At 51.9% G+C, this 21,275-nt stretch overlaps 10 protein-coding genes across 10 annotated transcripts; 7 read left to right on the top strand and 3 right to left on the bottom strand.

Moving 5' to 3' along the window:
* Positions 1–88: 88 nt before the first annotated feature.
* HMPREF1120_02271 (mitochondrial division protein 1) lies at positions 89–2,186 on the bottom strand (the record flags this gene model as incomplete). Its single annotated transcript, XM_009156308.1, has 3 exons — positions 89–376; positions 426–2,072; positions 2,136–2,186. 3 exons carry the CDS (start codon positions 2,184–2,186, stop codon positions 89–91), a joined length of 1,986 nt encoding a protein of 661 aa, XP_009154556.1.
* Positions 2,187–2,689: 503 nt separating this feature from the next.
* On the top strand, positions 2,690–3,572 carry HMPREF1120_02270 (chorismate mutase; the record flags this gene model as incomplete). The annotated part of the gene is made up of 2 exons (XM_009156307.1): positions 2,690–2,760; positions 2,813–3,572. The coding sequence occupies 2 exons, from the start codon at positions 2,690–2,692 to the stop codon at positions 3,570–3,572; spliced, it is 831 nt and encodes a 276-aa protein (XP_009154555.1).
* A 78-nt stretch (positions 3,573–3,650) lies between these two features.
* HMPREF1120_02269 (protein bcp1) lies at positions 3,651–4,618 on the bottom strand (the record flags this gene model as incomplete). The annotated part of the gene is made up of 3 exons (XM_009156306.1): positions 3,651–4,199; positions 4,248–4,490; positions 4,538–4,618. 3 exons carry the CDS (start codon positions 4,616–4,618, stop codon positions 3,651–3,653), a joined length of 873 nt encoding a protein of 290 aa, XP_009154554.1.
* Positions 4,619–4,874: 256 nt separating this feature from the next.
* Positions 4,875–6,509, top strand: HMPREF1120_02268 (GMP synthase; the record flags this gene model as incomplete). The annotated part of the gene is made up of 1 exon (XM_009156305.1): positions 4,875–6,509. One exon carries the CDS (start codon positions 4,875–4,877, stop codon positions 6,507–6,509), a length of 1,635 nt encoding a protein of 544 aa, XP_009154553.1.
* Positions 6,510–6,962: 453 nt separating this feature from the next.
* On the top strand, positions 6,963–9,293 carry HMPREF1120_02267 (taurine dioxygenase). The gene is made up of 2 exons (XM_009156304.1): positions 6,963–8,514; positions 8,567–9,293. The coding sequence occupies exons 1-2, from the start codon at positions 7,903–7,905 to the stop codon at positions 9,185–9,187; spliced, it is 1,233 nt and encodes a 410-aa protein (XP_009154552.1). The 5' UTR covers positions 6,963–7,902; the 3' UTR covers positions 9,188–9,293.
* Positions 9,294–9,340: 47 nt separating this feature from the next.
* HMPREF1120_02266 (uncharacterized protein) lies at positions 9,341–12,616 on the top strand. The gene is made up of 2 exons (XM_009156303.1): positions 9,341–10,149; positions 10,200–12,616. The coding sequence occupies exons 1-2, from the start codon at positions 9,541–9,543 to the stop codon at positions 12,429–12,431; spliced, it is 2,841 nt and encodes a 946-aa protein (XP_009154551.1). The 5' UTR covers positions 9,341–9,540; the 3' UTR covers positions 12,432–12,616.
* An 87-nt stretch (positions 12,617–12,703) lies between these two features.
* On the top strand, positions 12,704–15,991 carry HMPREF1120_02265 (cyclin H). The gene has a single exon (XM_009156302.1). The coding sequence runs from the start codon at positions 13,190–13,192 to the stop codon at positions 15,776–15,778; it is 2,589 nt and encodes an 862-aa protein (XP_009154550.1). The 5' UTR covers positions 12,704–13,189; the 3' UTR covers positions 15,779–15,991.
* Positions 15,992–16,167: 176 nt separating this feature from the next.
* HMPREF1120_02264 (uncharacterized protein) lies at positions 16,168–17,337 on the top strand. Its single transcript, XM_009156301.1, has 2 exons — positions 16,168–16,628; positions 16,706–17,337. The coding sequence occupies exons 1-2, from the start codon at positions 16,271–16,273 to the stop codon at positions 16,960–16,962; spliced, it is 615 nt and encodes a 204-aa protein (XP_009154549.1). The 5' UTR covers positions 16,168–16,270; the 3' UTR covers positions 16,963–17,337.
* Positions 17,338–18,127: 790 nt separating this feature from the next.
* HMPREF1120_02263 (uncharacterized protein) lies at positions 18,128–19,259 on the bottom strand (the record flags this gene model as incomplete). Its single annotated transcript, XM_009156300.1, has 2 exons — positions 18,128–19,019; positions 19,162–19,259. 2 exons carry the CDS (start codon positions 19,257–19,259, stop codon positions 18,128–18,130), a joined length of 990 nt encoding a protein of 329 aa, XP_009154548.1.
* Positions 19,260–19,477: 218 nt separating this feature from the next.
* HMPREF1120_02262 (uncharacterized protein) lies at positions 19,478–21,128 on the top strand. Its single transcript, XM_009156299.1, has 4 exons — positions 19,478–19,771; positions 19,828–19,890; positions 19,940–20,799; positions 20,851–21,128. The coding sequence occupies exons 1-4, from the start codon at positions 19,656–19,658 to the stop codon at positions 20,991–20,993; spliced, it is 1,182 nt and encodes a 393-aa protein (XP_009154547.1). The 5' UTR covers positions 19,478–19,655; the 3' UTR covers positions 20,994–21,128.
* Positions 21,129–21,275: the final 147 nt, after the last annotated feature.

Genomic DNA, 21,275 nt, shown 5'->3' with positions numbered 1-21,275 from the left:
CGTGCTACCACAAAGGTTAGTCAACATTCTTCACGTCTCGTTGGTAAGCACTCGTGCTGTTTTTACCCTGGTCGGGTCCTGTCATAGCTCAACAGGTCCAGATACCGACTTCACCGTCTCGTCGCCCTTCGATCAGGTACCCGTCCTTCAGGCGAACTTTCTCAACAATACTGGTCTTTGCACCGGCCATGCGGTCTTCGACGGTCAAGCTTGCCCCTGCTCCGCAGTCCCAGTGTTTGCCATCGGTCTTGTCATACACTTTGACAACGTCTTCACCCGCGGCACAGACGATATGTCGAGCGTCAAACATCATGCTTGTGATCGGCGCATCGTAGGCGTAGGCATCGAAAATGGTTCCCATCCGGAGATCCCAAATCTGTTTCCCAGTCAATAAATGCACAACTCAACTTAAGGACTTTACTTACCCGAACACTCCTGTCTAAACTGCCAGTTACCAGATGCACATCATCAAACTGCAAACAAGTCACAGGTCCTGTATGTCCCACCAGGCTCCTGTGGACTTGTCCACTTCTCAAATCCCATAATCGGACCATCCCGTCAGCGGTGCCACAGGCCAACGCAGCATCAAAGCATTGCAAAGCACCCACAAAGTCTGCTCCGGCATCGGTGGCTCGTCCAGTAGGCCGCCATTGTGGTTCCGTGCTGTTGATAGTCGAACTGGCCTGAGCAGCCGCCCATAATACATCCAACGTCTGCACACATCGTCCCTTGACCAAATCCCATTGGCGAATGGTCTTATCAGCCGAACCAGACACAAGTGTGTCGCCGCGGAAATGCAGCGCCGTCACTTCGTCGACATGAGCCTCAAGGATGAAGAGAGGACATTCGGACATTGCGCCAGGAGGCGGTGGCGGAGGCTCGTCTTCATGTTCGTTTCCAAATCCAAGTCCGTCGTCTTCCTCATCCTCTTTATCTTCCTCCCCATTTTCTGGTATCTTATGTTCATAAGGCTCGTACTTGGCACGGCTGAGATCCCACAACCTGATGGTTGCATCTAGACTACCTGTTGCCACAATGTTATCTTCAACCTGAAGACACTTGACGGAAGCAGTATGGCCTTCCAGAAATCCCATGCAACGACCCAGATTCAAGTCCCAGACACGCACGGTGTCGTCTAACGCAGCTGTAACCATGGTACCAAAGGGTTGGTCAAAGTCCAACGCAGATATTATATCATTGTGCGCCGGGATTGTTCTGATATGTGATCCGGGTTCAAGGTGCTCGTGTAGAACTGGCATGGATTTTCTTTTTGCGTAAGTCGGCCGTCGCTTGGATTTTGGTGATGCAGATGAGGGAAGCTTTTCGTAGATGGACTGCGACATAAAGGAGGCATCCATTGACTCTGATTCGGGTGTCACCGGACGCGGAGCATTGGGACTGCTCGTAGATTGGTCCATTGCACCCTGTTCCTCGAGTTCTTCCTGCATTTCTTCGATTTTGTTGTCGAGTTCAAGTAATTCATGCTCGACCTCGGCTTCGTCGTTTTCGAGTGCGGCGAGTCGATCAAGGACGGTCCGGCGGACATTTTGGAGGTTGGCGATCTTATTGTCTATGTCTCGGATTTCGGTCGTGCACATGTTCTTCCTCACAGCCATCATTTCTAATCTATGGTTGACAGCATTCCGATTCTTCTTCAGGTTCTGGATAGTTGGAGGGCCATCTTCTTCGACATCTCCAGCACCTAACAGCTTGTGCTGCTTTGAACTCCGCCGCCGGTGTCCCTTACGATGCTCGCTTTCGCCTTCGGGAAGAGAGGCTTGAAAGCCTTGGAATAAGGAATAACTGTTGTCAACCTCCGGTATATTTTCTAATTGTTCGTCGGGAATGTAGGTCAGGGCTCGATGGGCTATTTCGCTTGTCGAGAGCTTTGCTCTCACGAGTTCGGAGGGAGCTTGCTGCGAGAAGGAGAACACAGCCCGTTGTACTGCAGGGCGACGCATCTGTCGAGAGATGCTGGTCATTGCAGTCGGGTAGTGCGTCGAACTGGTGTCGCCCATAAGATGGCTTGCCGTTGCCGTCACCTTACGTCCAAAGGCTTCCAACTGTCGCGTCTACCAGAACGTCAGCGGATTGCTTTAGAGATAACAGACTCTTCCATACATCTAAAACCGCACCCAGAACGGTATCCTCCCCCTCTCCCTGCGGTCTTCGTGTTTGGGAGGCATTTCGGCTGTGGGAGCGCGAGCTGGCCATATGACCCTGCTTTTTGCGCTGTCAGGCGTCTTCAGCGACTGCTCGCTGCGGCCCGCGTCTAGTCGGAGGATGTGTGTGCTTTTCGTTTGGAGGGTCTGATGGAGGAGTTGCACTTTACTTGCGGCAAAGCTCGTACGTGCAAGAAGATGTAGAGGGTTTTCTACAATGCAGATACGAATTGAAGTTGCAAAGTTGGAGACGCGGGCGATACGTGCACGACTCGGACAATCCGTGCATCTGACGTACAACACCTCGGACCCAATTCTGACTGCCACTACTACCAGCCCACTAAGAACTGCTTTGCTTGACAATTGCTACCTTTCTTTTACTTTTGTGTCACCGTTTCAACTTTGATCAGGAGGGACGCACATGGCCTGGAAACCATCCGTTCGCTCTTTTCTCAATTCCTAACCCGGTTGGAGAGGCGTTCGTGTACATGAGCAAGCTGAGCGCACATAACCCGAGCGACTCGGACATGGATACCGCCATTGACTTGTCCGATGCTTCAAAAGCGTTGGATTTGGACAATATCCGGTTTCAGTTGATGTATGTATTCCTAGTCATTACCGCTCGCAAGCAGAAATTAACTTTGGTCAAGTCGCCTGGAGGACACAATCATTTTCCACTTGATAGAACGAGTACAATTCCCGCTGAACGCTAGCATCTACGACCCTGTGGCTCTGCCAGTGCCCACAAGCAATCTGGCGCTACCTCCGAACATCTCGTTGGCCGACTACCTCCTCTCCGAGACCGAGCGCCTACATTCGACGGTGCGCCGCTATGATGCGCCAGACGAATATCCTTTCTTCCCTCAGGTGTTGCAACGTCCCATACTTCAACCCATAAAGTATCCCAAGCTTTTGCACGACAACGACGTCAATGTCAATGATGTCATCAAGGAGAAATACATCAAAGAGGTGTTACCTGAGGCCTGCCGGAAGTTTGGACGGGAAGATCGAGGCGAGACCAAAGAGAACTATGGGAGTGCTGCAACCTGTGACGTTGCCTGCTTGCAAGCGTTGAGCCGACGGATACACTTCGGAAAGTTTGTGGCCGAAAGCAAGTTCCAGGCGGAAACGGAGAGATTCGTGAAACTTATCAAGGCCGAGGACCGCGCAGGGATCGACGCCGCCATCACCAACGCAAAGGTTGAGCAACAGGTTCTGGAGAGACTGCGCCTGAAGGCCAGAACTTATGGCCAGGATCCTTCTACAGGCAGCAGTGGGACTGTTAACGGCGAGGGCAAGATTGATGTCGAGGCAGTCGTGAAGATGTATGCCCAAGTAGTCATTCCCTTGACCAAGGTCGTCGAGGTTGAATACCTCATGCAAAGACTCAAGGGCACCGAATGGGAATGAATGTGACGTTGTTAATGTGGAAGAGAAGCCAGTTTTTCGGCGCCCTCTCCCTTGCATGCGACAATGCCGTGCTTACGCTCATTGTGGCTTCAAATATTCTTCAACGTTTTGAACAGCCCCCTTGAACTTATCGGCCGAGATAAGAATGGCGCGTCCCTGCGGTTTGATTCCAAGCTCCTGGAATGCTCGCTTCGAATCCGAATGCCCTTCGTCTTGCTTGATGGAATACTCGTACCCGCCGTGGCAAATGGCATGCCTTTGCAGCACTTCGTCCTCGGGATGGAAGTACATAGTCTCGAAAGAACCGCCAGCTTTCTGCTTCTTTTTCGGTCGGTCTTCCTCTGCGTCCAGTTTTGAAGCAACTTCGGTGTAGGTCTTGGAGAGAATGAGGTAATGTGAGAAATTGTATGGCTCCCCGTCTTGGAGCGCCCACTCTATCTCTTCGAGCAGCATCGTGTACATCGGCGGGACGACTTCGGAAGGAACGTTAATTAGGCGTTCTGTCAGGATCAGGCCGATGGCAGGTATCGAAGGTTGAGATAGGAGGTCCGCCAGAGGAGCAAGATCAGGGTTCGACTTGGCTTTGGATTGGATGTATTGGATAAGTTTCCCTACGAAGGGTTTGTCCTGCACGCCGTCAGTCATATTCGCGCAAAGTCTTGGTATTGCCTTTACCTTATGCTCTTGGAGATTGACGACAGAAAGAAACGCGTATGGATCGGTTTCGTTTCCGTCAACCTTCACAGTTGAACCCAGGGTCTTCTGCGCCAAAATCAAGTCGGTCAACCCGACCAAGTCGAACATCTGAGCGTCGACATCGAACAACTGCTGTAGCAACGTCTTTATGCCATGGTAGTCAAAATCCGGTTGAGGATCGAACCACTCAAAGTCGACGTTGAGCATGTCAAAGTCCTTGGGCTGCAGTCAGCGACCGCCTGCGGTGAAACCGGGCAATTCAAACCAACCTCATCGTCACCGCTGTCGTCGTCGGTATTGGGATTATTGTTGGGGACCTTTTCGCCGAGGTCCTGCTTTCTCTTACTCATCTTGTAGAAGCGATTGAGCGAAAAACTGAGTTGATTCCGTGGTGAATAGCCTTCGACGTTGACCGAATATACTCATGCGTTAAAAAGATCAGTTCAACTTGTCAATGCGCTCCGTCACTTTTTTTGCGGGGAGAAATTCCTCTCCGCTCCGCAAAATTTCTTGTCCCTCTTTATCGCGCAGTCATCTTCTTTTTTACCATTACGTGCGCCCACTCGTACAACTTCAGCAGGTTCTCATTTTAACACTATATTCGCCATGGCTACCAATGGCGAGATTGAGGACTCGGTCAATGTGCCGGCCCAGACCTTCGATACCATCCTGGTCCTTGACTTTGGGTCACAATACTCCCACCTTATAACACGGCGTCTGCGTGAACTAAATGTCTACTCGGAGATGTTGCCATGTACGCAGAAAGTTGCGGACTTGCATTTTCACCCCAAGGGTATCATCCTCTCAGGTAGCCCATACTCAGTCTACGAAGACGGCGCGCCTCACGTCGATCCCGCGGTCTTTGATCTCGATGTCCCAATTCTGGGAATCTGCTATGGCTTACAAGAGCTGGCCTGGCATTTCGGCAAGAATGTCGCAGCAGGCGACAAGAAGGAGTACGGACATGCATACCTGAAGATTGAAAGACACACGGGCAAGGAAGAGCATATCGACCGTCTCTTTGAAGGCATTGAGGACGATATTGAAGTATGGATGAGCCACGGCGACAAGCTATCAAAGCTGCCAGAGGGCTTCCGTCCCATTGCGAGCACCGCCAATGCCCCGTTTGCCGGTATCGCCAGCACAGAGAAGCCGTATTTCGGCATTCAATTTCACCCAGAAGTCACGCATACCCCACGAGGCACCCAGGTTCTCGGCAACTTTGCGGTCAAGATTTGCAAAGCCCGGCAAGATTGGACCATGGAGAAGTTCGTGGACAAGGAAATCGAGCGCATTCGAGCTTTGGTCGGACCCAAAGGTCAGGTGATTGGCGCCGTGAGCGGTGGTGTTGATTCAACTGTCGCGGCAAAACTCATGCAAGAGGCGATCGGAGACCGGTTTCATGCCGTTCTTGTCGACAACGGTGTCCTTCGGCTGAATGAGGCCCAAACTGTGAAGGAGACGCTCACCAAGCACCTTGGAATCAATCTCACCGTCATTGATGCCTCCGAATTATTCCTTGGAAGGCTAAAGGGCGTCTCGGATCCCGAAACGAAGCGCAAGATTATCGGGAACACCTTCATTGAGGTGTTCCAGGACAAGGCCAAGGCGATCGCTGCGGCTGCAGCAAACTCAACAAGAGCTGGTGAGATTGAGTGGTTGCTCCAGGGAACCTTATACCCAGACGTGATCGAAAGCATATCATTCAAAGGACCGTCTGCCACCATTAAAACCCACCACAACGTCGGTGGACTCTTGAAAGACATGCATCTCAAGCTGATTGAGCCTCTCCGTGAACTTTTCAAGGATGAAGTGAGAGCCTTGGGGACAAACCTTGGCATTCCCGAGGACCTTGTGTGGCGACACCCTTTCCCAGGACCCGGTCTTGCTATTCGAATTCTCGGAGAAGTCAACGAAGAGCAGCTTAAGATTGCCCGTCATGCTGACAAGATCTTTATTGATGAAATCGTGGCCGCCGGTCTCTACAGAAAGATCTCGCAAGCCTTCGCAGCACTCCTACCAGTCAAGGCCGTCGGTGTCATGGGAGACAAGAGAGTGCACGCACAGGTGATCGCCTTGCGAGCGGTGGAGACAACTGACTTCATGACCGCTGATTGGTTTCCCTTTGATGGCGAGTTCCTGAAGAGGGTGAGCAGGAGGATTGTCAATGAGGTTGACGGCGTCTGTCGGGTTCTATACGATGTCACCAGCAAGCCCCCGGGCACTATTGAGATGGAGTAGATGGTTCGTCCATCATATTGGGTTGTTTAGAAAAGGTGCAGCATTGGAGTTGAGCATTGATGGCGTCTATATGAGGATTAGAGGTCGGGCTGTAGAGGACATTCAAGAAAGATACCACATGTAGATAGATAGAGGTCGCCAGCAAGGGTCCAGTCCTATTTATTCAGGGGCGAATCATCAAATTTGCAGGATGCTTGTTCAGTCCATTTAATTCATTCGGATAAGACACGATTCCTTATCCTACCTCGTCCTTTTTCCCAACCTCGATTCTGCCAGACTCTCGAAGAAAGCGATTGGTAGGGAGGTTTTAAGGAGAAAGCTAGATCTCACAGCCTTGCGTCTCCGCGCCGGCTCCTGATATTGCACGTTCTGCGCCTTGGTCGGCCGTACCGCTTGCTCTGGCGAAGCAAACAATTCACCTGGGAGAATTCGCCGGTTCATCCAATCCCAGCTTTTGGACCGGGCAAAGAGCGAGCAACGTGACGCCCTTCTGGCGTTGACTGACTGGCTTCGTGTAGACTTCATGTCCAAATCAAGTTTCTTTCTTCTCCAGATTTACCGGAGTGCCGGGATTAGCTTTGCGCAGATCCAAAGCACCAGTTGGCATACCATACCACTTGGGGCGCGACGTGTCTCCTAAACAAAGACCGTGCCGCAGCCGGCGCGTTGTCTGCCATCACGATGACAGCTTGGGATGTAAACACCCCGCCTGTCTCGTCCCTGTCTCGTCTTCTCTCTTCGCACCCAGCTACACCTTGCAACGTTGTGCAGAGTGCTCCCCGAGCGCGCCAAAGCTCGCTGACGCCAACAGCCTCATATCTTGCGTGCTTCGTCCTGGTGGACCCCGGATAACAGCCATTGGCCAATCAACTGCCTGGATCTGGGTCAGTTCCGGACTCGGGAGGATGACTCTATGATTTCCACCGACAAAATCAGAATGAGCATGACCGCAATGAGGAAATCAAATCTGCTCATATTATTGCACTGGTGGACCACCGCTGATACGCCAGAGTTGTGTTTATCGTGCATTAACGACACAATCGGCAGCGTGCTTGATCGAATACTAACCACAAGTGGAAGAAATAGCAGAAACTGTGCTCCAACCCCAGAATCCGAGAGTCATACCATGCATGTATTCTTAGAAGATGTGGAGAGATATGTTTCCAATCGGCTGATGTGGACGCGCGGAATGCATGGTATCTGATTGTTTGCCACGATATTGTGCAATCTTACCTTGTAAGCACCCACTGCTGACCAAGCTCATATAAGGTCAGTTGTTGTCCCATGTTCGTATTCACACCGCCAGGTGAACACAACCACGCACTTCTTCCTGGTATAAACGATCCAGGGCTGAATTGATATTCCATCGTCGTCGACACATCTCCAAGTCAACATGGCTCCTCATGCCGAAGATCCAATCCAGGTGGAATATCGTCCAAGTTCCTGGGCTGGCACGAAAGAAGTGAATGGAACTGAAGTGGTTCCCAAGGACAAGCCCGCTCACGAAAAGCGAAGTCTAGCAGACACATACGAACCGGGGAGGACACCCGTGGAGAATCATGATCGCTACGAATTCGACTATCTACTCCCCCGCTTCCCGGACGTTCATTGGGATGGGTTGAAGGAAATCCCATACGAAGACAAAGGGCTGCGCGGAGACCCTCGATTTCGAAATCTGCTGGACGCTGCCGACGATGTGTTCGACTACGTTCCAAAAATTGGAACTGAAATCACCGGAGTCAGGCTAGCTCACCTTACCGATGCTCAGAAGTGCGATCTGGCCAGGCTGATCGCAACCCGCGGGGTTGTTTTCTTCCGAAATCAGCACGACTTCGATATCGAGGCTCAACGGGAACTAGGCAGGTTCTTCGGCCAGCTGCATAAACATGCCACAACGGCCGTTCCACGACAGGAAGGTCTGGAAGACGTCCACGTTGTCTACACAACCGACAAGTCCCTTGATCAGCGAGCTCTGTTCACTCCCACGTTCTTGTGGCATTCCGACGTAAGTTCTGCGCTGTTGCGCCTCTTTCACGGTGGTACTGACGAATGTCTAGGTGAGCTACGAAGTTCAACCACCGTCATATACTTCTTTGAAGGTGCTCACAGGGCCTCCGCGAGGCGGTGGAGGCGACACCCTGTGGTGCTCTCAATATGCAATCTATGATGTGCTTTCAACCCATATGCAGAAGTACCTCGAAGGATTGACAGCCTTGCATTCAGCCGATATGCAAGCTCAAGACTCTCGGGCTGGAGGGAGACCAGTGCGGAGGGAGCCCGTTACGACGGAACACCCACTCATTCGGGTGAATCCAGTCACCGGATGGAAGTCTGTCTTCTTCAACCCTGGCTTCGTGACCAAAATCGTGGGAGTTCCCAAGGCCGAAAGTGATGCTATTATTAAATATCTCAACGAGCTTATTGCCACCACTCAAGAGGCTCATGTGCGGTTCCAGTGGGGAAAGCATGATGTTGCTTTCTGGGATAACCGAGTGACCAACCACTCGGCATCGTATGGGTTCACGCCTCACAGGCGCCATGCAGTTCGAGTGGCTGCAACCGCTGAAAAGCCATACTTCGATCCAAAGGGAAAGTCCCAGGAAGAAGAGTACAACAAGAAATGGGGATTGCCACAGACGAACAAGGATGGTTCGCTGAAATCCAACTATAATGATTGAATGTTGAATGATCCAGGAGTGAGAAACTGGGGAAATGCCATACTAATGCATGATATGATTTTATTTTCCACTTATTCTCCAGAGAAGAGCATTCATTCTAAGCCTGCGCTATGAAATTTACATGTTTGCTATTCTTCCATGCGCAGACCAGTGAGAGCGGGCTGGCCAAGACGAAGGTAGTGTCCTTTCTCTTTCTTGACTTGGCTTCAAGTTGTTTCGTTCCAAGTGCATTTACACTTCAAGCTTGGCGCCACGGAGCGTGGTTGAGGTGTATCCCATTGAAAGCTGCAAATCCTCTCCCTCCGCATTGTCCCCTGTGCTTCCAGTTCTGCTAATCCAGTACCTCCACTAGTATGTCAGTTCCATCTGTCCTCGAATATGCTCGTTTCCACGGCCTCGCAACTGATCACAGATCCGAAAATCTCCTGGTACATCTACGCCACGTCTCCCTCTCGCCTGAACAAGAGACGACAGCTGACCACGCCCTGCTTCTTGATACCGTTCTCGGCACCCTAGCCAGTCCTGTTGACGAGCCCAGGCTGCAGCTGGGCCATCGAGAAACGAGACTGCTATCTGAAAGCATCAATGACGTCCGTCCAGCCATCGATTGGGATGTCATTCTGCCCGATCCTTACAGGTGGCGGAAGTTGAGAATCGAAGAGCCACTGCTTGCCACGGATCATGACCTGGAAGTTGCAGCGTTCAGACGCGATGCAGCAAGGCGCTTCGACCCACGAGTTTTGCTGAATAACAGCGTGTCACTGCTTTCTCCACCTGACGGGCAGTTCAATGATGAGTGGACCGATATAGACGGCGATCAGAGCCTCAATGACATACAACGAAGGCTCAAGAACGAAAGATTACAGGTGACGCGGGAAACCTTGAAGATTCTGGCTGAAGCCAGGTACCCAAAAGCTACGAAGGATGAAAGAGAAGCCCTTGCGAATGCAGAGGCGCCCAGAGTGCGAATCCCTTGCCTTGTCAGGGTCATGCGAAGCTAACAGCTCGCCAGAAGCCACAGCTGCCTCCATTAAGTCCGGTGTTGGCTATTGAAGAGAGTTTGCCGGAAGGCTTTTCCCCTCCGGCAACCGAGCCTAACATCGATTTGCCGCCCGCCGACGAAACTGGCGTTGACGAGCATCCCCTAGCAGTAGAAGAAGCGACCGAGGAACAAGTGTTGGCATTTTCTGAGGCCTCCAGTGATGATCTGCTTTCGAATGACTCGGAGCCTACCAGGGCTGGTCATGGCAATACGCCCAGCGCGAGAATCGAAATCGACCTCACTCTGATGGATTCGTCACCACTGAGTGTGCAAGATGCAAGGCTCAATCCTCGGTCGACCCAGGCAGACCCTACAGACGGGAGTCCTGGCCGTCCCATGGTTGACCATCAATCAGAGTTCTTCCAACAAGGGCTCTCATCGCCAAAAGAACCTGCGTCAACGACTGTGACGGCAGACTGCAGCAGGTCACACTTCCTTTTCGAGAGCAAGCATGATGCAAGCAGGCAGCCTTCGCCAAATTGGCTAGACTGTCAGAGTGCGGGATTGAAAGGGGACTCTGACGATGATATTGACTCTGTTTTTCTCATAATGGCGGAACAAGCCAACGAAGAAATGGAGTCTAGGCTCAACCGAGGGATAAATGGTCTTTCGCAGGCCTGCACAAAAATCCCTACCCCGTCAATTGACTCCAGCCCGGAAGGAGTAGTTCATGTCCCTTCGAAGTCTGAATTTCTCGCCCGTCATCTTGACTTAGTCTGCCTGGGTACGTCAGACCCGCCGGTACCCCAGAACGATAAGACAGTGGACCAGTCAGTCATTCCTCCGGATTATACCTACCTCAGTCTCGAAGAAACAGTTGATGATTGCCAATATTTTCCGGAGGCGGGAGGAGCCTCAGGCGATGTCATCCGAAGCGAGCAATTGTTATGGAAACAGCCTGGACTTCGTATACTGGACGATGATGAGAGCAGCGACGATGAGCTGCAGGAAGATACAGACCTAGCTGCGCTCGTATCGAATCCAACACAATCACTCATACCACAAAAAAGAGCGGGAGGTGCCAGGTCTTCCCCGTCAGCACCGATGAAGGCTTTAGTTGGAAACAACGAATCCGAAATGCCTAAAAAGCCGGCCCTCAAGCGCAACGTCACAGAATCGGCCAGCGTATTTTCAGTCTCCAGCGCACTAGAAAGCTTCCTGGACTTGAGGGGCAGTAAGTTCAATTCGTCGGGACAACCAAGTCGACCGAGTATGGACGAGCTCCCGGATGACCCTATCGAGTCAACACAGCCTAGGCGACAGCAAGAAATAGGTCCACTTGCCCCAAGTCTTGCAGAGCAGAATGAACAATTCCACACTCCGAGGGTATTAGTCCCCGCAACACCACTTTTACCCAACACAGCAATCAATTCACAGCTTCCAACCCCAAGCATTTTAGAATGGCAGAGGACTGTGATAGTCGACACGGCTCTGCTCCAAACCCACCGCACTTTGACGACTTACATGACAAGACAGGGTGCGGACCAACTCACCATAATATACCGAGATCTCACCTCCACCCGAAGAAGGGACCAAAAGTTACATTCTCCTGTGCCTGATATTATCTTCAATCTTCGAGCTGCCATCACCTTCACTCACTTCCAGGACTTGACTCAGAAAGGTCTGCCGGGACAGGGTGAGGCCGGAGACCGCAGTATTATTCAGGGGAAGATCCTCAGGTTGCTGCAAGAGTTTGACAACGTCTTTGTCCTGGTGACGCTCGAGAGTCATAACGCAACTTTCCCCCAAGCGGCATGCAACACGATCAACCAATTCTCTGGCTTCTGTTCGAGCATTAGTACTCACGGCAATCAGACTGTGTATCCTGTTTGGGTATTGTCACAACATCGCTCCGGACCAGACAATCCAACGATGAACAGCATAGTATGGCAATTGATAGCACGGCATGCCTTTCCCACGACACCGCCAGCACAAGGTCAACAGGTTTGTAGTAGCCTGATCCACGATGAAACACTCTGGGAGCTCTTCTTGAGGAGAGCGGGCCTGAATGCTCTGGCTGCACAGGTAGTACTTAGTATGCTAAACGGTCCGGTCTCTTCTGTCCCGGACGTCGACCAACGTCCGAGTTTGAGGAATTTGGTACAGATGAGCCCGGAGGCGAGGATTGATATGTTTGCGGAGTTATTGGGGAGAAAAGTGACGGAAAGGCTGAATGCCGCTCTTGATAAGCAGCACCCCTGATCCGAGGATGGTTGGCAAGATTACTGGACAATGTGTGGTGCTCTTCCACGTCTGATACGCTGTCGGCGGTGCATGATGACAGCTAAGCCACCTATATCCCCGGGACTGATGAACCCTTGAGCCGGCGTACACCATATTAACGAGGTCGAGGATATGAACAATTGTAGTCCGTGTACACAGTAGTATCGTTCCTGGCGGTGTCGCGTGGATGGTCGAGCCGCAAGGCTGACGAATGACGTAAAGTCTGGCATTGACGCAAAGCGAGCGAGATTCGGATACAAACATGGCCACTCTTGTTCTCAGTGACCAGATTCACATCCAGAACTCGACACTTCGGTTTCTCCCTATCAGACTCTCGTTTACCCTCTTTTCTGTTGGCTAGAGATAGCTGTGGCTGTCCCGGCCTCAGCACCAGCCTCAGCGTCCTTTCCACCCTGGCTCCTCCTTTTCGCGGACTGTCCAAGTTCCAAAACACCCTAGCACTTTTCCGCTACCTATTTCCCAATACCCATCGCCGCGCGCGTGAGAAGTTTCTTGCTCTCCGACACGAACATATTCCTCAACTCCGTCTACGAGCACAGTCTCGAATCTACCGTGCTATAGTCCGTCGGCAGCAAAAGAAGCAGGAAAAGCGAGCGGCAGGGAAAGGCTTCATCCCATTTTTACAGCGGTGGAGAAAGAGTCGTATCCTACAGGCATTGAACGGGAAGCACCATGCTGGGGTTCGACAATTGCGAGGCACAAGATCAACCGATCAGATGACAAGCTATGGCCAGCCTGGCGGACGGGTGCCAGGGTCGCGGAGGGAGAAGCTTCGCGGAATCATTCGCGCTGCGAACGAGTTGAGGCAGACGTATCAGGAACAGTTACAACACAGACTACAAGAGAGCGAAACAAATGGAGGCATGCCAGGGGATTTCCCCGACGTGGAGATCATTCGAGGTGGAGATGAGGAAATGATATTGTTCCCCAGCTATGCCAGGAAGCACACCAAGAAAAAGACGGACTCGGATGACACGGCCAGGTATCCCCCAGGAACGCATGAGTCTGTGGAAACACCGCACAGCACCGGAGACGCGGAATACTGGAGAAGGGAATGGGAGAAGTATGAAGATGCCAACGCGATTGTCGACGTGGACGTCCGCGGGTGGATATACTCGCCCCAACGCGGGCCTTTGAATAGGAGAAACCGGCTTCTGCTTGCTGTGGCCAGACGCCTGAGCGGCGTCTATGCTCCACCTCCAGCACCGACAGTGTCATCACGTCCGTCTAGCCTCCCTCCCAGTAGTCAGGAAGAGCTTGATGAAAGTCCTTCGAGACATGAGGACGAAATTGCAGCAAGAGAGGCCGAAAATATTGCTCGACGTGGACAGTTGGAGGCAGAGGCTGCTCTTCGAGGCAGTTACACTCAACTCCCGAGGAGCAGCTTTGACAATGACAGTCCTGCTGGCAGTCGCTCAGGATCCCCTGCGCCCTCGGCTGCCCTGTCTAGGCGCGGAACCGAGGCCGGAGATGACGATCCAGTTCAGCAGGGCATACAGAAACGACAGTCCTGGAATGAGCCGACAAAGATGAGCAGGGAGGAAATGGCGGCCGCAAACGAAATGCTGCTGACCAGGTTGAGACCATTCATGTCGAATCCTGTGGCTAATACCCCGATTACGATCTTCTTCTTCAATGAACAAAGGTCGGCCTCCAAGTCCATAACTACGGACGACTCGGGACATTTCAACCTTCGTGCGGCTCTCGACTTCGTCCCTACACAAGTCCGGGTGCTGGTCTCGGAAAAGTTGTCCGCAACACAAGATGTCACAATCACGGATAGCAGAGGAGTCAGTCTGATCAGTGACATTGACGACACCATCAAACACTCGGGCATAGCAGCTGGAGCTAGAGAGATTTTCAAGAATACATTCGTGCGGGAGCTTGCGTCGATGACGATTGAAGGCGTCCGAGAATGGTATACCACTTTGGCGAACATGGGAGTCAAATTACACTATGTCTCGAATTCTCCGTGGCAGTTGTATCCTCTCTTGCGCAGCTATTTTGCTCTTGCTGGGCTGCCTCCTGGATCGTTCCACCTGAAACAGTATTCAGGCATGCTTCAAGGAATTTTTGAACCTGCTGCTGAAAGAAAGCGCGGTTCATTGGAAAGAATCATGAACGATTTCCCCGAGCGAAAGTTCATTTTGGTCGGGGACAGCGGTGAGGCTGATTTAGAAGTCTACACCGATGTCGTGCTTGAACATCCTGGCCAGGTCCTGGGGGTCTTCATCAGAGATGTGACAACGCCAGTCAAAAAGGCTTTCTTTGACCAGACTCCATCGAATGCTGCCTCCACTGTTTCTGTCTCGTCCAAAAATGGCAGTCGGCTGGAGGTCAACAATCACGATGATAGACCACCATTGCCGGCGAGGCCCAAATCGGACCCAGAAGCGAAGACCAGAGAGGTGGACCTGATCGACTTCAGCGACGAGCCAGATACGAAAGGTGCCAAGGATGAGACCTCGCATTCGGATGACATGCGTCAACTGGAGCAGAACGGGAAGCCCGCTGCACCGAATAAGCCTAACAAGCCTTCGAGTTTGCGAAACTTTTCGACTCAGTCATTGGCATTCCGTAAGCAAGATCGATCAGTCGCATCCGACACCGAGACACAAGAGCAGGAGGAGTCGAAGAAAAAGGCCCCTCCACCACCGAAACCCCGTCGGTCTGGTACCGCTGCCGGTGGAGAAAAGACTACAGACACAACTTCTACTCCTCCGGTGCCGCCGCCTCCTCGAGCTCCATTCTCGTCGACACGCCAGAATCAGGGGCAACCGCCGTCTAATGACAATCCGACGGCCCCGCCGCCGCCAGTTTCACGGACGAACACATCCACGAGCACAGTCTCAAGTTCACACTCCCGGACTGACGACGGCTACGTTGCATCAGCCCGGCGCCAGATAGCATCGGCGTACAATGCATTACCTGCGATCCGATCGTCCTCGCCATCCCGACCGGCCGATCAAACGGGCATCAGCAGCGACAATCGACCGGCCCCGCCGATTCCGCCTCGGCGAGGCCTGTCGTCGTATCCTGCCGCAGCCGCCCGCTGGGCAACGGGTGCCACTGGAGGAGACCCTGCCGCTGGCGGAGATGCTGGCTATCCTGGCGCATCGTACGACAAGAAATTGGAAATATGGAAGCGCCGATGGGCGCGGTCCGAGGAAATCATGCGCCAGCGCGGAGTGGTGCTCCGAAGCTGGAGAGTCGGCAGCGACGTTATGGATGAATGTGTGAACTTGGTCAAGAAGGAGTTGCAGAGGACAGAGCAGAGTCGAAGTTCGGATTCCACTGGCCGCTGATGACTGTTTGGTAAGTGGTAGTGGGTTGGACTGTACATTATACCAAAAGGATTGAACTGCAGAGCGACGAAGCAGGAAGCTCTGCTGAGCAGTATTGTCGACCTGCAGGATAACAAGATATATACGAGTACACAAAACATACGACAGATATACAACCATCATATATTATCGGAGTACCTAGGTTGGTAGGTACCTACAACATTGTAGTGCCAGTGTGTCTTGACTGCCCGTGTATACTGGGGCGAGGCTTAATGTGCGTTGTACAAAGTACAGTAGCTAAGTCAGCGGCACTCCAGCCACACCGCCACGCCGCTGCAGGAATTTATCATTAGAAACGTACAGCCTTCAGGAGCCTCTTGAGTCTGTTGGCTTCAAAAGGTTCCATACAACTCTAAGCCCGTCTGTGTTGTGCACTGCCAGTGTATGTCGTATTGTACCTCAGGCTTATGGATACCTCTTTTACTATGACTTCACCGGCCCACTGCACCCGCCATGATGTCATGTCGCCTGCAAACCCAACATCATAGTAGTAGCAATGGTACAAAGTTACGGCGCAAGGGAGTGAGATATTTCTTACTATATTTTCCCGTTCTCTCCTTTCTTATCTTCTTACCACATAACACTCAACAAGAAAATATTGAGACCCTGTTTATCTTGATTCGACAAACGAAACCAAACACACTTGACTACCCAGTCACAACCATGTCCACCACATCCCAATCCAACGTCGGCGGGCCCCAAATCTACGAAGCAGGCGACCAACGCGTGCCTCCTGACTCTCAAAAGCCAGAGAACCAGGCACACCCGTATAACGAGGGCAAACCGCATTCTCATAACAACAATGATTCAAGTAAGCATATACCCTGGGGATGTGCTTTGTGATGGTGTCACGCGACCCGGGGTATGTTACTAACATGTCATGTCTAGAGGACCAACGCAGCATCGCCAACCGTCTAGCCGCATCAGGCCCGCAAAACGAGACTTCGGGAAGCGTGCATGAAAAGAAAGCCAACGAAATCGACCCTACTTTGCCTGCCAGACAGCATGGGAATGAACCGTCGCGTGGCGCCCAGATCGATAAGGAGATTCAGGATGAAGAGGCGGAGATTTTGAAGAAGAAAGATGCGGCTTCGGGAGGGGCGGGGAAGGGAGGTACGGGAGATGTAGCGGGGAAGAAGAACTGAACTGAATCAGAAAATGGACGTGGTCGGAGGTGAAGCAGATGATTGAAAGGATTCCAACATGGACCATGCAACGCGTTGTGGGAGTGGATATGTATCATTATGAGCAGAGAGAGAAACGATCTGGACAGCTCCAGAGGACCAAAACAAAGTATAGTATCGAGTCTACCACTGCAATTTTACAGACGAATGCTACTTAGCATCTAACACTTCATCACCGCCTAGTGGAGAGCACTCTTTAAATCGATTGAGCCTTGGTTGTCGTCGTTGATTAGTATTGGTACTAGTAGACTTGCTTCCTCTCCCCATCCTTGCCGGACGGAGTGCATTAAAAGGCCAGTGTTGCTTTATCCTTACATTGCCTTTGCCGGCCCAGAAGAACTACCATGTAGCCCTGGACATGTGTCGCACCGCTCGCTGTAATGCGCAGCTGATTGTTGTTGGAATTGTGGCTTTTCGGAACAACCAAGTCGTGAAGGCAATTCAGCCCTCAATAAAGGGAGAGACAGAACTGGAGGTGAGATTATCAACTTGCCCTTGCTGAATGCATTTTTCGAGTCCGGTACCCTTCAAAGATGTTTGAGTACCTAGATAAAACACATCAAAGATCCGTCTCCAACAAAGCTGGTGACGGGAGAGCCCATTAGATCCATCATGATCATACCAATCGTAGCACATTCAAGACGACATCGACTTCCTTGACATTACAGAATGTCTTCGCTGGCCAATCTTCAGAGTGATCAGGCGAGTGGACGTCCTTGACGCCGCGCAATTCTGGCAGTGACGGCTCATCCCACATGGCTGGCACAACGCCCTGATTGACGGCTTGAGCTGTTCATCATTACACACTGAGGGGCCTGACTGGTACAATCATCCCAGCCACGCTGGCACGCTGACTCAACTCTTCACAGTTTGAAAATCCAGGCGGAACTGATTCCCGAAGCAGCGTGAAGTTAAGCTGTGTCTCCTCCGTGAGAGATCCTCTTGAAGATCCCGGCCGACAATGTGCGGTCCTGGCCTGAGCTCGCAGTATTTCGATTGCGCCGGAAGTAATGGAGAACAAACAACATGGCCCTCCGGACATTACTCAGACCAAAGCGGTTTGTCGCCCACGTAGAGTGTCATAATTTTGTAATCCCACAACCTGAATTTGAACAGTCGCCCTTCTTCATCTTCCGAATGTCAACTGTGCAACCTCGTCCCTCGTGGCGCCCACCTTGTCGGCCACATCGTAGAGACTTCTCTGGACTTCGCCAAAGACATATCTCAGCAACTGGATCTGGTGATCTTTTTCGCTCATGCCGTTCTCTTTCCGATCGCCATAGCTCAGGCGTTCGTGCAGCTCCCGCTCTTTCACAATGACTTTTCCTTCCAATCCCTGGACGAATTCTTCAATGTCACCCAACAATTGGCGTGCGCTCTGAATGTTCTCTGCCATTTCGTCGGCCCGAGTGTTGAACAGTTCAATCAAGCTCTTGGGACCTTGGATGTCTTCTGTGTCTTCGCCCGGAAGCTGGATGGTATGTCCTTGGGCAGTTGTTCCGCGAACGCTGCCCTTCAACGTCTGCGGGTTGTTCCACCATCCACTAAGTCCGGCTCCGCCATAGATCCCACTGCCGGCCAGGTTCTCGGGCTGCGTATGGCTTATGACTTGGTATTGTCGGGGCATTTTCAACCGATCGACGGCGCGGAAAACGCATTTGGCTTCCAGTTCTCCTTTCTTCAGCTCCCCATCTTTGACTGCCACGATCGCTTCCGCGTCGTTCCCTAGTCCCGTCTCCACTTCTTCCAGTTTCTGGCTGACAAAGTCCACGCTGTGCGGTAGTGTTTCTCCTGCTGCTATGACGGTGGGAATTAGGTCGGCTACCTCTGAGGCCAGTCTGATCTGGTTGAAGATCATGGTGTCGACATTTTCAATCTCTTTTTGTAAGTCGGGCGTCAGCTGGTCGAATTTCGTCGTAGATCGCAGGTGGTTGATGTCTATCGCGGCCTGGGAGGACGCTCCGGCTACTGGGTTGGTGGTGGTGGATGTCGCTGGCTGGTTGGTGTTTTGGCCGCCGCTATACGAACGAGACAGTTAGCAGCGGAATACTGGAATAAGAGAGTATGCGCTTCCATGAGCAGGAGTTGTGGGGCGCGCTACCCAACGGCGCGTCTCTGCCAGCACACGATAAACCCAGAAGGAAGCATTGGAGAACTCACAACAAAGAAGATCCTGTATTCGTGGGTGCGGGCGTGGTTGTGCTGAGCCCGAGGTTGAGCGTCGGTTTGTTAGTAGAGGTGCCGAAATTGAAAGACATGCTGTCGACCTCGTGCTATGTGATACTGCGGTAGGAAGATAGGGCGCTCAGCAGTTCATGAATGGAGGTTCGAGGAATTGTTGTACCAGTATTCAACAGATGCAACGCGCTCCGTGATAATGCGTTTATTCACTAAAGTATCGCCGTACTATTCAGTACGGCGGCCTATTTCACTACAAGCGCAGTTGACCGCTCACGGTTCGACCGGAGTTTGGTCTGGCGATATGGATCAATCTCTCGGCAGCCACAGGAGTGTTCGGCACGGAGGAGCAATGTGGGAATCCGTCCGGTCATCTTGGTCTTGGTTGAGCTGAGCGCTGAACTCGTTGTCGAGTAGGCAGCGTGATACTCAACATCAAGAATGGAATGTGAAAAACTCGAGCCCTCTCAAGAAACATGTTCCAGCCTAAGTGTGTGGCACGATCATCAACACTCTCGAATGTCGAACAGTTAGACGAGGCACCTGGGCGACAGCCCATAGCCTCGGAAATTTTCTTTAGAAGCGTGCAATGGTATGTGATTACGACTGGAAAAAGCGCCTTCGAGCAGAAGCTAATGCGAGTGTTAGGAGCGCCGATGGGACAAGTCTGCTAGCCAGTCCTTCTGATCACTCAATCAGGACCTATATTGTGTAAGGACTTGTGCTTGTTTACATTGGACCCTCGCTGACATGGTGACAGTCCTCCAGACCTCCTGGAAGAGGCTGCAAACCCACATACTCTTGCACCATACTGCACGATTCAATCAAGTGACCCGGTGAACGCCGTGGTAGGATATCCGTTCTTTAATCTGGGAGACCCTGCCACCACCCTCGTCCTGTCGTCAATGAGAGACCATCCGATACGGTTGCACTCGGCCCTTACGGGTCAGTTGGGAGCGTCTTATCCACTCATCAATCCCATGACAGAAGCTTTTATTAGCCCGCATTCGCTGGTGTTTAGCCCTCAGGGTGATCGTTTCATTGCTGGGTCGGAATCGCTGATCTCGGTTTTTGATGTCTCGCGGCCTGGGCAAGAGCCTGTGTCATCGATCCCGACTGGTCCCAAGACCGGGAATGCAACAAGTTACGACGCCGTCATGAGTATGAGGGGGATTGTGTCCGCTCTGGCGGTTGATGCTACCACAGGAGTGCTCGCCGCCGGCACGTATAGCCGCCATATTGGGTTGTACGATGCTATGGGCCAAGGCGAGTGCATCGGCATCTTCTCCGTTAGAGGCACGGATGCCGACAGTCATATTGGTGGTGGTGGTATCACGCAAGTGGCGTGGAGCCGTTGTGGTAGGTATTTGCACATCGCTGAGAGGAAAAGTGATGGAGTTATCATTTACGATATTCGCAAGACTGGGCAACTGCTGGCATGGGTGGAAGGGCGAAAGGCTCAAACGAATCAAAGGTTAGGGGTTGATCTGGCAAGCCCGGACGCTTCGGGCACCATTGAGGTTTGGGCAGGGGGCCTCGATGGTGCTGTAAGAATGTGGAAGGATGCCCAGCTGAGCGAAGGTGCTGTTGCACCGACTTTCGAGTTCAAAGCACACGACGGTAAGAATATGGACACAACTTGGGTGGGAAATCTGACTGATTTGTGCGAAGATGCAGTATCAGGGACAGTCGTCCATCCTAGCGGCGGTGTTATTGCCACTTCTTCCGGTCAACGCCATTTTGACTTTGACTCTGATGAAAACAAGGTCGCAGCACAAGTTCATGACAATAGCTTGAAGATCTGGGAGTTGTGAAATGAAAGTGCATCCCTAGGACAGAAGTTAGGAGGTCAAGCTGCAGAAGTTTGCTTTGTGTCCGGAGTACAATTCACGACTAGCTATAAGCCCCGTGTTTCCAATGATGGAAATGATTAATTCTGCTGTCCGCCATGTTCGGATCATAATGTCTCTAGCTCACTGTAAGGACAGCCTCGTGCCTGAACGTAGAACACTGCTTAGTAAGAGTGTCTAGGGTGGATTGGGTGCTGACACCATACCTCATTCAGTCTAGCGCTACAAACATTGGTTGGCTCTACT

Source organism: Exophiala dermatitidis, assembly GCF_000230625.1.
Source record: "Exophiala dermatitidis NIH/UT8656 unplaced genomic scaffold supercont1.2, whole genome shotgun sequence".
Taxonomy (NCBI): Eukaryota; Fungi; Ascomycota; class Eurotiomycetes; order Chaetothyriales; family Herpotrichiellaceae; genus Exophiala; species Exophiala dermatitidis.
Note: the sequence above shows the minus strand (reverse complement) of the source record. Positions and strands in the feature narration are given on the sequence as shown.

What these genes read in the sequence shown, in the direction of transcription:
- HMPREF1120_02267 (XM_009156304.1), top strand. Translation starts at nt 7,903, where the DNA reads ATGGCTCCTCATGCCGAAGATCCAATCCAGGTGGAATATCGTCCAAGT. An exon ending in CGTTCTTGTGGCATTCCGAC is followed by an intron (nt 8,515 to 8,566) that starts GTAAGTTCTGCG and finishes ACGAATGTCTAG; the next exon opens with GTGAGCTACGAAGTTCAACC.
- HMPREF1120_02266 (XM_009156303.1), top strand. Translation starts at nt 9,541, where the DNA reads ATGTCAGTTCCATCTGTCCTCGAATATGCTCGTTTCCACGGCCTCGCA. An exon ending in CGAATGCAGAGGCGCCCAGA is followed by an intron (nt 10,150 to 10,199) that starts GTGCGAATCCCT and finishes ACAGCTCGCCAG; the next exon opens with AAGCCACAGCTGCCTCCATT.
- HMPREF1120_02265 (XM_009156302.1), top strand. Translation starts at nt 13,190, where the DNA reads ATGACAAGCTATGGCCAGCCTGGCGGACGGGTGCCAGGGTCGCGGAGG.
- HMPREF1120_02264 (XM_009156301.1), top strand. Translation starts at nt 16,271, where the DNA reads ATGATGTCATGTCGCCTGCAAACCCAACATCATAGTAGTAGCAATGGT. An exon ending in TCATAACAACAATGATTCAA is followed by an intron (nt 16,629 to 16,705) that starts GTAAGCATATAC and finishes TGTCATGTCTAG; the next exon opens with AGGACCAACGCAGCATCGCC.
- HMPREF1120_02262 (XM_009156299.1), top strand. Translation starts at nt 19,656, where the DNA reads ATGTTCCAGCCTAAGTGTGTGGCACGATCATCAACACTCTCGAATGTC. An exon ending in TTCTTTAGAAGCGTGCAATG is followed by an intron (nt 19,772 to 19,827) that starts GTATGTGATTAC and finishes TGCGAGTGTTAG; the next exon opens with GAGCGCCGATGGGACAAGTC. An exon ending in CGAGTTCAAAGCACACGACG is followed by an intron (nt 20,800 to 20,850) that starts GTAAGAATATGG and finishes ATTTGTGCGAAG; the next exon opens with ATGCAGTATCAGGGACAGTC.